The 12612-nt window shown below is 40.2% G+C and overlaps 1 protein-coding gene across 3 annotated transcripts in view; it reads right to left on the reverse strand.

The window, feature by feature from the left end:
- The window catches only part of ABCA13 (ATP binding cassette subfamily A member 13), a 486937-nt gene that overhangs the window by 404668 nt on the left and 69657 nt on the right, over positions 1-12612 (reverse strand). For 2 of the 3 annotated variants that reach the window (XM_024249790.2, XM_054559198.1), the window contains exons 11-15: positions 10166-10293; positions 9256-9356; positions 8838-9005; positions 6429-6634; positions 5513-5652 (exon numbers count right to left, since the gene is read on the reverse strand). In XM_024249790.2, coding sequence (XP_024105558.2) covers positions 5513-5652; positions 6429-6634; positions 8838-9005; positions 9256-9356; positions 10166-10293 — 743 coding nt within the window. The remainder of the gene's footprint in view (positions 1-5512; positions 5653-6428; positions 6635-8837; positions 9006-9255; positions 9357-10165; positions 10294-12612) is intronic. The other variant, XM_054559199.1, reaches the window with a different exon arrangement.

The raw sequence follows: 12612 nt of genomic DNA on the forward strand, positions 1-12612 counted from the left end.
AGAACTTTCAAAAGTCTCACAAGGCTAGGAAAGAAACTGAAATTCACAGACAGCTAAGGAAAAATTGCCTTTAGTAAACACCACAAATTTAGGTTGATACCCCAGAAGGCTACACCCCAGTAGTAAAAGAAGACAAGAAACAATCGAGCTCTCACAAAGTTTCATAGCATGCTCAAAAATAGTTTAATTCCTGACTGAATTAAAGCGATATGCGTCCACTCTCACTGCCTGTCAGAAACAAAACTAAAGCACCTCTGGAGGAAAAAAAAAATCAAGCAGAGTGTCGCACTATCTACATATAATGTCTGAAATGCATTTAATAAAAAGACGTATGTAGAGTGCTTTGGGTGTCCAAGGCAGGAGAATCTCTTAAGGCCAGGAGTTCAAGATTAGCCTGGACAATATAGCAAGACCCTATCTCAACAAAAATTAAAATTAAAAAATTAGCTGCAAATGGTGGTATAAGCCTGTTGTCATAGCTACTTGGGAGACTGAGACAAAAGGATCACTTGAGCCTCATAATTCGAGGCTACAGTGAGCTATGGTTGTACCACTGCATTCCACCCTGGGCAATAGAGTGAGACTCTACCTCTTAAAAGAAAAAAAGTTGTATAAAAAACAATAGGAATTGGGGAAAAAAAAAGGAAAAGCATACAATAGATACTGACACCCAGAAAATAAACTTATTGAAGTTATCGGGCAGAAAATATTTAGTAAAACCTATAAAATAAAATGAAAATTCTAGAACATATAATAACTGAAATTAAGAATTAAAGGAGTAAGCTTAATTAAATACATTCTGCAGAGAGAATTTCTCAACTAGAAAATAAATCAGAGAAAAACGACCCAGACTGAGGCACAGAGGCTAAAGAAAACAGGAGGAACAATACAGAAAAAAGAAGAAACATTTGGAACACACAAACGAACGCACACACAGACACACCCATGTAAGTAGAGTCCTAATAAGAAAAAAAAAGAAATTGAGGTAAAAGAAATATTTAAAGAAATAGTAATATGGCATTGTTCAAAGACAATAAATATATAAGTCCACACATCTTAAGTCCTCAAGATGGATAAATATGAAGAAATATTCCAGGTGCTGTAGCTCATGCCTGTAATCCCAGCACTTCGGGAGGCTGAGGCAGGTGGATCACTTGAGCTGAGGAGTTTGGGACCAGCCTGGGCAACGTGGCGAAACCCCATTTGTACAAGAAATACAAATTAGCCAGGTGCTGTGGTATGCACCTGTAGTCCCAGCTACTCGGGAGGAGAATCGCTTGAGCCTGGAAGCAGAGGTTGCAGTGAGGTGAGATTGCACCATTGCACTAGAAATCAGTTAAGAAGATGCAACAACCAAGTAAATCCCTAATAATCCAAGAAAATGTCACACTCATTGTGAAATTTTGTGACATTTTTCTCATTCACTCTTCATCCCCTTCATGGCACAATATGCCACTGTCAGAAAGATGTATATCAATTCCAAGTTCCTCCCTCAGTATACAAGGGAAAAAATAGAACTTGCTGGCAATATTTGGCTTGCCTAGGGGCTGCCGAAGTGACTGGTTTCTGTCTTGCCTGATGTACAGCACAGATGAGAAAAGTGGCATAGTTTGGATGCCAGGTTGGAGGCCACTGAAAGCAGCAGTCAGTCACTGTGGCATGTTAGAGCTGCAGGGAGTCTGCAGACCTGTAGGTGGCTAGGAGTAATCAATTATGGACCTAGGAATACAATAAACATCCAGGGCTTTTGAGATGAACCAGGAGACTGAATAAATTAATACGTTTTAAAGCAGATACTATGTATGCAGGGAAGTGGAATAAAAACACACATTTAGGCTTAGGGAATACACATCCTCAGAAAAGATTTAAAAGACCCTCAGCCTTTAAAACAGTTTGGGCAATGAAGGTCTTCCCCTGCACAAAGCCATTCTACAAAAGCTGGGGCAAGTGGAAATTTTTTTCAAGTGTCCAAATCTCAAGAGAACATATCAAGACATACCAAAATAAAACAGAGTAACATGAATGATTCAAAGGAACAAGATAAATCTCCAGAGATTGTCCGCTAAAGAAATGCAGGCCTCTGACTTACTTGATAATAAATTAAAACAAGTACCTTAAATATGGCCAATGAACTCAAAGAAAACACAGTGAAAAACACAAAACTAAATCTAGAAAATGGTTTACAAACAAAGTGGAATATTAGCAAAGAGAGAGAATACAGTCATATACCACATGATGATGTTTGGTCCCGTAAGATTATAATACTATATTTTTACCTTACCTTTTTAAGTTATATATGTTTAAATACACAAATACTTACTATCATGTTACAATTGCCTACAGTATTCAGTAGAATAACCTGTATATGTTTGTGGCCTAGGAACAATAGGCTAACCGTATACTCCGGTTATGTAGTAAGCTATACCATCTAGGTTTGTGTAAATATACTCTATGATGTTTGAACAATGGCAAAATTGCCTAACAATGCATTTCTCAGAATGCATCCACATTATTAAGTGATGCATGGCTGTATTTACAAAGAACCCAACAGAAATTCTGGAGCTAAAAAATAGAATAACTGAATTTAGAAATTCAGGCAAAAGAAAGAATCTGCAAACTTAAAGATGGGCCATGTGAAACAATCAAATCAGAGGAGCAAAGAAACAAAAATGAACGCAGCCCAAGAAATTTATGAGATACCATCAAGCCAACCAATATACACATGCAGAAGAAGAGAAAAAGAGAAAGGGGCAGAGAGTGTATTTAAAGAATTAATGGCTGAAAACACCCCACATTTGAAAACTAAATGGATATACAAATGCAAGAAGTTAAAAACTTCAAGTAGCATAAACCCAAAGAGACCCATACGAAGGCACCTTATAATGAAACTATCGAAAGTCAAAGACAAAGTGAGAATCTTAAAAGCAGCAAAAGAAAAACGACTCATAACATACAATGGAGCTTTTATAAGATTACCAACTGACGTCTCTTACATGCCAGAAGGCAGTTGAACGACATATTAAAATGTGTGAAATATACCTAGAGCTCGGCATAGAGGAAAATTTATTGTCTTAAAAGTACCTATTAGAAAATAAGAAAATCTGAAAGTCAAGAACAAGAAAAAGAACAACAATCACACTAAATTTACTAGAAGAAAATAATAAGGATAAAAAATAAATTAATAAAATAATAAACATATTTAGTAAAAATAATTTTTAAAATTCCATTTCTTAATAAGACTAGTTATATTTCTGTGATAGAGCACGCCTTTTCACAGAGGTCAGCCCCCAGCAAGCATCTGTCCAAAGAAAGAAGAGTGGTTAAGCTTACAGGATCCAGAGTGAGACTTCCTGGATTTGTGTTCTTGACTTTGATGCTTAATACTTTTGAGACCTATGCTAGGAATAAAATCTTTCTGAGCCTCAATTTTCTCATCTGAAAATGAAATCATAATGTTACCTATCTCACAGGTTGAATGAGGATTGAACAAGATAATCATAGAAAGCACAATAAATATTAGCATTTATCAGTATCATTGAGACTTCTGAACCACAAGCCTTCGGCCACTATTGCATATCACTCTTTGTAGCCTGTTTTTGGAAAGAGTCAGAAGTGGGCAAGAATAAGTGATAACGAGGACAGGTAGTATAGGAGAAAGTTAAAGTGTAGGATGAGTACTTAACCCAGAAGAACATGGCCAACTCATTGGAGAAGTTACCATCAACCCAATACTGCTGCTATACAGAAGAGTTTTATAGTGTAATCTGCAGAAAATGCAAAGGCCCATCTTACCATATGTGGATTTGATACTGAGAGCTACAGAGGGAGTATCTCTGGCAGGCTCTAAAAGTAGCAGTTTAAAAAACAGCATGAAATAAGAAAAGACGAGGTCGTTATGGCCACAGAAAAGGAATGAGAAACTCCCATTTCCTGCTCCAAGTCCCTGACATCCAAGATGCAGGCTTTCTAAGGAGAAGCTGATAACCCCACTGTGATGGAACAGTGTCATGGCATGCTGGAAAACCAGGGCAGAAGATAATTCCCAAGGAGAGATGGAAATAGACAACCAGCTCTAGAGTGAAAACGCAGAGGTCAGAAGTGCAAGTTTTACCATGCTGGCATCTTTCCAAAAAGTAGGTCTCTGGGGAACAGGAGGACTCCCTGTGAATCACACAGTTATGAATTTATAATATTTACATTTTAGGGAATTTTTGGTTTTACGACGCTGACAAGGAAAGAGGTGAGCTGTTAACATAATAAAAAATATATATATATTTGGTCTAGGCCATTGTTTCCTGGCAGGCGCGTAGCTCCTAAGACCCTTGGAATACAGGAAGCGGTGTCTTTTTGTATGCTAATGAATGACTGGTGACTACAGGCTGCTGGATAGCCTCAGAATGGGAGCTGATTGTCAGGGGAACCAACCCTGTAATTAGAAGGTTGGAACTTTCAGGTTCTCCCTCCTCCCATTCCCTTACCTTCCTTCTAACCTCTAGGTAGGGGAGAGAGGGATGGAGGTTGAGTCAATCACTAATGTCCAATGATTTAATATATCATGCCTACATAAGGAAACTTCCATAAAAACCCAAAAGGACAGTGTTCAGAGTGCTCGTAGGTTGATGAGGACATGGAGGTGCTGGGAGGGTGGTAGGCCTGGAGAGGGCATAGAAGCTCCATGCCTCCACATACCTCACCCTATGCATTTCTTCCATCTACTGTTCCTAAATTATATCTGCTTAATAAACCAGTAACCTAGGAAGTAAGCTGTTTTTCTGCATTCTATGACTTGTACTAGCAAATTATTGAACACAACGAGGGGCTCATGGGAATCCTGATTTATACCCAATTGATCAGAAGTGAGAAGGGAAGCCTGGACTTGGGGTTGGCGTCTGAAGTAGGGGCAATCTTGTGGGACTGAGCCCTTAACCTGCAGGATTTGATGCGAATTCCAGGTAGATAGTGCAAGAATTGAATTGAATTGTAGGACACTCAGTTAGTGTCAATGGAGAAGTGGAGAATTGCTTGTTGTGGAACAAATCCACACATATGGTCACAGCAGTGTTGGAAGTGTTGAATGTGTGTATAGAGAAAAACAGTTTATGTTTTCTTCTACAGGTTCATGGGGTGTTGTCCCCAGTGTGAGCATCAATCTCAATGCTAAGTAAAGTGAGAAGGGCCACAACAGAAAATCTGGACTCTTGCGAGTAGGATCATGACTAGTCTGCATATAGAAGTATTTATCACCCTAACCAGGACAGTCTTGAGAGTAAAAGCAGTCACTATTATAAATTTTGCAGGAACAACATGGCTCAGTCAAACCAGGACTTCTTGTAAGCCTTGTCATAATTGATGAGAAAAAATTATATGAAGTAATCACAATGCCAAATTGTGCTTGGAGAGTCACCCATTTTAAGCCCCACTTTGTTAAATAGGATAGACTCTCAGGAACTTATGTCACCTCACTAAAAGGGGAAAGCATCCCCCATTCCTATAGTTTAGGCTACTGACTTACCCAATAGTCTGTTCTGGAAACTCTCTTGCATATTTACATATTGGGCCACTTCGCAAGTCTTCCTGATAAACTTTATGAAGGCTTTCCAATAATATGCTTGTTCCAGGAAAAATTGTGCTTTTTCAAGTGTATGAAATATCCTGCAGTCAAAAAGAATCCAGAGAAAATTAAAATTTAAAAATGATCTTGCAGATGACAGTTAGATCATTATAAATTTTTCTAAAAACAAATATATGCAAATGCATGGCAGTCCACTTATGTAAGGAAATAGAATCTTTCAAATAGTTCTACTAATTTTTTAAGTTTGTTTACAAACTCCTCTACCTCGATTTGAAAAATGAGGAAAAGCAATTTATGAGAATACATAAAATATAAGACAATAAATCAAGAAGGACAAAAAAAGAGGAAAATTAAAGGCCGTAACAGGAAGTGAACTTAAAGATTGAGAAAATATATATTCCCTATTTGACATACTTGACAAAGAATATCCTAGCAGTCAAGGAAAATGGAAATTGATCACACATATAATTCACAGAGTCATAAAATAAAAACAAGGCAAATTTTCTGTAGAGTTACAGCTCCCAAGAGAAGCTTCCCATTTGTAGTTAGTGCACAATTTCTGAGTAATTAAGTAAACAAGAACTTCAATCACATGCATACCTTGGACTTACCAGGGATCCTCAATTTCTAAGGAAAGATTAAGTCAGTGGTTAAACATTAAGAGAACTCTTTCATATTTTACAGTTTTTAGATGCTTTCCAACAGTACCAGTAGGTTAATATTTTTAAAATAAATTGAACTTCTTTGTATTCAAAATATAATCTACCATATTGATCTATCATTTGTGTAGAAGGGGCAGTTGAAATCATTCTGATGCCCCAATTGTTTATAAGTTTCCCACCAAACATGTACTTACACTGTGGAGACAAGCTGGTGCTTACAGTCACTAGAAAAGACATTACTCTCAGGAGAGGGATCAGCTCCCAGAAGCAGGAAGAGCCGAGTACAGGAAAGGCTTGCTTCTGACAGCTGCATCTCAAGTTCCTGCCAGTTCAAATATTCTTCAGGTATTAAAACTGACATATTTTTGTGCGAAGTAATGATCTCTTGCAAAATATGATCCTTAACAAGAAAAGAAGATATTGCTTATAATAAATAAAGCAATTCAAATGTGGGTATTTGAGACACAGCCTTTACCCTGTATCACTAAACAAGGGGTCCACTCAAACTGTACATCAAAGATCGTGCCCTATGGCATGGTAATTATCTAAGTTATAGTTCTAGACTTGAATCTTTACTCATGTTCAGGTTAATAAGTCCAAAAATAAAACTTAATCCAATAATAAAGTAGGATGGGACTCAGCATCATAGCTATCTGTGTTAGCTAGTTGCAACAAGTAGCCTGTGAACCAGACACCCTGAGAGTCTCACTCTTAGTACCACCTTCCACAATTCCTCTAGGCTGAGATCTGGCTCATGTAAACCCATAGAATGCAGCAGAAGTGAATTGTGCTAGTTCTAGTTCTACCTTCTCTGAGGAGTGGCAGCTCCTACTCTCCCTCCTTGCCTGTTTTTGCTTGTGTGTGGGATCCCTGGATAGCCATGTCAGAAGTCTGGCTCCCTGCTGAAAGGCCATATGGAGAGGTTACCTGGAGAAGAGACATCTTGAGTCTGAGAGGAAAATGAGAGGCCCTCGTTTCAGTATCCTAGCTAACCAGACTCCAGCCCTCACGGCCATCTGACTGCAGCTACATGAATGATGCCCAGTAAGACCATCAGAAGAACCACCCCACTGAGCCTGGTCAACCCAGAGTCAGAAGAGAGAGAAAATAATGTTTTGTTTTAGGTCACTGAGCTTTGGGGTGATTTGTTAGTGATATGTATCCTAGGCATCATCCAAAAGGCTATCTCAAGTATATGTAACCTATAAATACATAGTTCCCTGCTTGTATGAGACTACAAGTTAGACTTTACAGATAAAAAGAAATTTGTGATAGGATTTCTGCCAGGAAAGAGCTGACATCCAGTAGCAAGAAAGGTATTTGCATACAGGTAATGTTTTTTGTGCCTGCATGCATTCACATACACTTTTCTTCTTTATTTTTTTCTTTATTTTTTTAATAGGGTCTCACATTGTCACCCAGGCTGGAGTGCAATGGTGTGATCATGGCTCACTGCAGCCTTGACCTGCTGGGCTCGAGCAATTCTCCCACCTCAGCCTCCTGAGTAGCTGGTATTACAGGCATGTGCCACCACATCTGGCTAATTTTTGTTTTTGTTTTTGTAGAGATGGAGTTTAGCTATGTTGCCCAGGTTGGTCTTAAACTCCTGAGCTCAAACGATCTGCCCACCTAGACGTCCCAAAGTGCTGGGACTACAGGCATGAGCTACCATGCCCAGCCCTTCACATACAATTTTCTGCCTGCTTAGCATCCTCTCCTGACTTCTCTTCACTTCCAAATCTTACACCTCATCTAAGGCTCATTGACTTATTTGGGGAGACTCCTAGATGCTGAGCTCCAAGGCTCTCATTGTTGTTTGCCCTTCTCTACCAAGATAGTGTCTTCTTCATGTTTGTACTCCCTTCAGCATACCGTCATGCACAGAGTAGATGCTAAGAAATCGGTGATTGAATTATGCACACTATTCAATTACTATCCCAATTTTCATTTTGCTGAGACATCATTTATATTTCACTAGTTTCATTATTTCACTGGTTTTATTTTCATGGTATATAAGGATATAAAAAAATAGGTAATACTGAGAGAGAAAACTGACCTCTAAAAATATGAATATTGTAATTTTAATTCTCAGTAAGAAGAATAGGGCTGGAACTTGACAAAATAATCTTTCCAAACAAATCGTTCAATATTCTGCTGTCCCACTTGATCACTGAACAGGGGTAGCCCATTCTCCTGGGCAGTTACATGAGAGGAACATGACTTTTAAAGCCTGTAACCACTCAAAGCCACAGTTTTGCTGAGATTGACTAATCACCAGAGAGGCTCCTCTGCTTTTCTTAGCATGTGCAGCCAAGAATGAAGCAGATCAAGGATCCAGGAAGCCAGAAAAGGAGAAGTGGTATGTTTTGAAAGTCTGAGGAATTTCAAGTAGGTTTTGGCCAGGCGGGTGGCATACAACCTTTCAGTCAGACAGAAAGGCCAGCATTGAAGGGCAGCTGGAGTTCAGAGAGCCAGCTTCCTTTAAGTGTACTTGCTCATGGCAAAACTTTCCTCATCAAAACTCCAGGTTAAATATTAGCACCTTTGGTGAATTTAATCTTAAACTGGTGCTCTTAGAAAAACTAAGATGGTACAATACTTACAGCATCCTCTACTGAACCAAGTAGCTTGTTTAAAACACTGGTCTTGGAGGAGTTACAATAGCACAACAGTCCCTGGAGACCACCCCATATGCTGGAGTTTCCAGGGGGCAAAAAGACCTCCTTCTCAGAGAAACGACCATTCGGGCAGACAGCATTCTTTGCCAACATCTAAAAGATTAATAAGAGTGGGAAGGAGTAACATTTAAAGAGGCTTAGATACCCTCTCCATGGGCTCAAGAACCGCAAATATAATAAGCGATGATAAACATTTTAAACACAACATAAAGTTTTGAAAAACCTGCATATTGTTCCCTTTTTTAGCTAGCACAATTCACAAAAGGAGCAAAATTGAATATTGCATGAGCTTCTTGAATGTTTTATTAAAAATGCTTATTTATAATTCTTTGTCGTGCTTTACCTGTTTCAGCTCCCAAAAGAACACATCCTTTTCCAGTTTCAATTGGTCAAGTTCAAACCATTTAAAATCATTAGCTGATGTCTCCAGGCAAATGAGGACTTCTGCAAAGTAGACAAATTGATTATTATTCACCTAAGGTAAGTAAGCTTGACTTTTACACATGGCCATGAAGCAATAAACTGGATCCTGAAAACACGGATTTTTTTAAAAACTTGACCTATTATTATACATTTTCTTCTCTTCCTTAGAAAGGAAAACAGGAGTCATTGTCATATCATTGTATCCTTTCCAAAGACTAGTGAGAATGAGTTTTTATTTCTAAAGTAACATCCCCCCTCACTTTTTCCCTTTCCTCCCTGAGAAAATGAAAAGGCTGCAGCCCATCTGGGCAAAAGTCCAAACCCAACTTCCTCAGAAGAGGGAAGAAGGAATAATGCTCACCATAGTCAAGAAAGTTCAAAGAAGGGCATTCTGCAAACCCAGAGGGAACACACTCTCCCTACCGGACACCAAGAAGCATTGGTGGGAGGAGGCAGTAGAAGGAACAGAATACAAAAGATTCGCTTATTCACAAAGCACGCTGGTCTCTTCCCAGCCTGAAAACCACAGATGCTGCTGTGAATGTGAAAGTCAACCCAGCCCTAGGACGCTGCTTGTCATAGGCCACAGCATGGGCTTAAGGAAAACAGAAGGATGCCCTCTTCACTGTGCCCTCATGGTTTATTTAGCCTTGGTGTGCTCCATTTTAAATTCCCTAGAAGGCATCAGAGTAAAGCATAAATATGCATACGACACCAGCAAAGTTATCTCCGAACTTTACAATACGTCAGGCAGTTTCAAGTCCATTTTCCAATAAATTTCACATTTACTCTTAGTGAGTCAGGGACAAATAACACCAAAGCTAGCTTACCTTGGACAAAATGTAAATTCTGAGCTATCGCATTTCTGAGAGCTCCATCCAGCTGAAGAAATCTCTTCAGTGCCAGCCACTGGGGCAGGTTTTGCAGCAAGATTTGCAATTTCCACAGATGCTGTAATCTGAGGGTAAAAATAAATAAATGAAATAAAATGAAAAGTAGTTCAAAGTGCCAACTAGGGAAATAAAAATTCCGTTCAAAGGAAAATATTCCACTGCTTTGAGAAGTATGTTCACTAGACTGAAAGTCACACTTCATCACACAACCAGGTTCTTGACAAATTGCATTGTTTGAGTCACCTGATTTGGAGATTCTTTCAATACTGAATATGGATTAAACATTCTCTTTACCCCAAAATGGAAAAGTATATTCCTAGGTGTGTGTAAAAGAAGTGAGGCTTAGGATAAAGTTTCACATGGGATCTAAAAACATTTGCCTTGAAGCCTATAGTTAATGAGATATAGAAAAATATTTTGAGAAAAGTTTCAAAATATAGAGATGGTGTGTGGTGGTGTACAGGACCCATCGCAGTGGTCCCAACTTGAGCCAATTGGCAATGCCTGTAGGATTCTCCAAGGTCAAAGGAAGAACGACCAGCCAGGCAGCTCAATACAAATAGTCCCTGGAATGTCAGACTAACGGGCTCCAGACATGGAAGAAATAACTGAGAAAAGAAGCTGGAAAGAAAATGAGTTTGATAATGTGAAGAACCTGAAATTGGGAATAAATATGGGAGAGGGAGGAGCAAGGCATAGCCACACTGTGGGCGGCAGAACTGCCCACAGCAGGTGAGTCCAGGTTTTCTGTGTCTTTGAGCAACTGCATGGAATCCTCACCCATGATAAATGAAGCAAGCTACAAAAGGAGAAAAGCAGAAAGAGATGTAGCTACTTGAAGCCCAAGCAAAATGTTCCACTGGCTGGAGCCATCCCATTGCTTTGAGCGCCTGGCGTCCATTTTGACTTCTGTGCCATAGTGGTCAGTCTCTTCATGGCACCTTGATAGTTTGGGGTTGAACACAGGCTTGATAAATAGTTGCTGCTATTCTCTAGCTGGAGAGCTGATGGACCCGAGCACCGTAGAGGGTATAGAGAGAGTGAGCAAGGTCCCAATGATAATTCTCCTACGAGACACCAGCAGGAACTGGTACCCATCCCCACGTCATCACCCTATAAGGCGGAGCAATTGCTCCATCAGAGCCACATGCTTGGGCTTTCTGGCTGCTGACCAGACTCCTGACACCTCATGCTAGAGTGAAGCTGAACACATGGCTTTTGGAACAGGCCATCTGCAGAATGAACTGGGCTTAGGTTAGTCGTTGCTCTGACTCTTTGGATTACACTGAGAAGGAAGCAGAGTGGCTCTTGGAAAGAACTAGAAAGTGAGAAAGAGATTATTTTATTTTCCCCAAGGGAAAAAGAAATGCTGTGTGGCTTGGAACCTGGATCTTACTGTCAAGTCTCTTTAAACTCTGACAAGCAAGGATACCACATGGCCAGACCCTAGGGACTATTCCCCCCACATCTGTGAACAGACACTTCACATTCACAACAGCGTGCGACATTGAAGGGTGAGTCCTTGCTGGAGGGCCCAGAGGCAGCTCTGTGAGTCCTCGCCTTGCCAAAATCCATGCTATCTGCTAGAGCCTGGGTGAAGAGCTCCCACACCTCAGCCACCCTGACTGCAGGGACGTGGGCAGGAACCAGACAGAACCTGGAGGAGAAAAGGCAGTCTGTAATGACATGAAGAACTCAGTAGAAAACTGAGAGTCTGGTGTGATTTCCATTTATTTTGGGTGAACTTTGCGGCTTAGGAAGAGAAAAAGATATGAACAATTGGCTATGGAGACAAGGTAGGAAAAAAGGGATGGGGTTTCTTGGACGAAAGCTAATGATAAAAGATATACAGTTTTCTGCTAAGAGTGCGTGTGAATCTCAGAAAGATTTAAAGAAGGCTGAAGGTGGCCAGGTGCGGTAGCTCATGCCTGGAACTCCAGCACTTTAGGAGGCCGAGGAGAGCAGATCACTTGACACCAGGAGCTCAAGACCAGCCTGGCCAATATGGTGAAACCCTGTCTCTACTAAAAATGCAAAAATTAGCTGGGCAGTAGTGGTGTGAGCCTGTAATCCCAGCTATTCAGGAGGCTGAAGCAGGAGAATCACTTGAGTCTGAGAGGTGGAGGTTGCGGGGAGCCAAGATCGCACCATTGCACTTCAGCCTGGGCAACAGAGCGAGACTCTGTCTCAAAGCAAAACAAAACAAAACAAAGAAAAAAAAAACAGCAGGTGGACAGCAAAGCCAGTGTTTGGGCCTCATCTTCCTGGCACTGAGAATGTGTGGAAATTTTATATGGGGGCAGAAGAATGTGGGCTATCCTAGCTTTGTACCTAGAGTGTGAGTCTTCAGCTTCCCCAATCTCTGTAGGACTAAGAGCCAGGTA

The sequence above is a fragment of the Pongo abelii genome, chromosome 6 (genome assembly GCF_028885655.2).
Source record: "Pongo abelii isolate AG06213 chromosome 6, NHGRI_mPonAbe1-v2.0_pri, whole genome shotgun sequence".
NCBI classification, from domain to species: Eukaryota; Metazoa; Chordata; class Mammalia; order Primates; family Hominidae; genus Pongo; species Pongo abelii.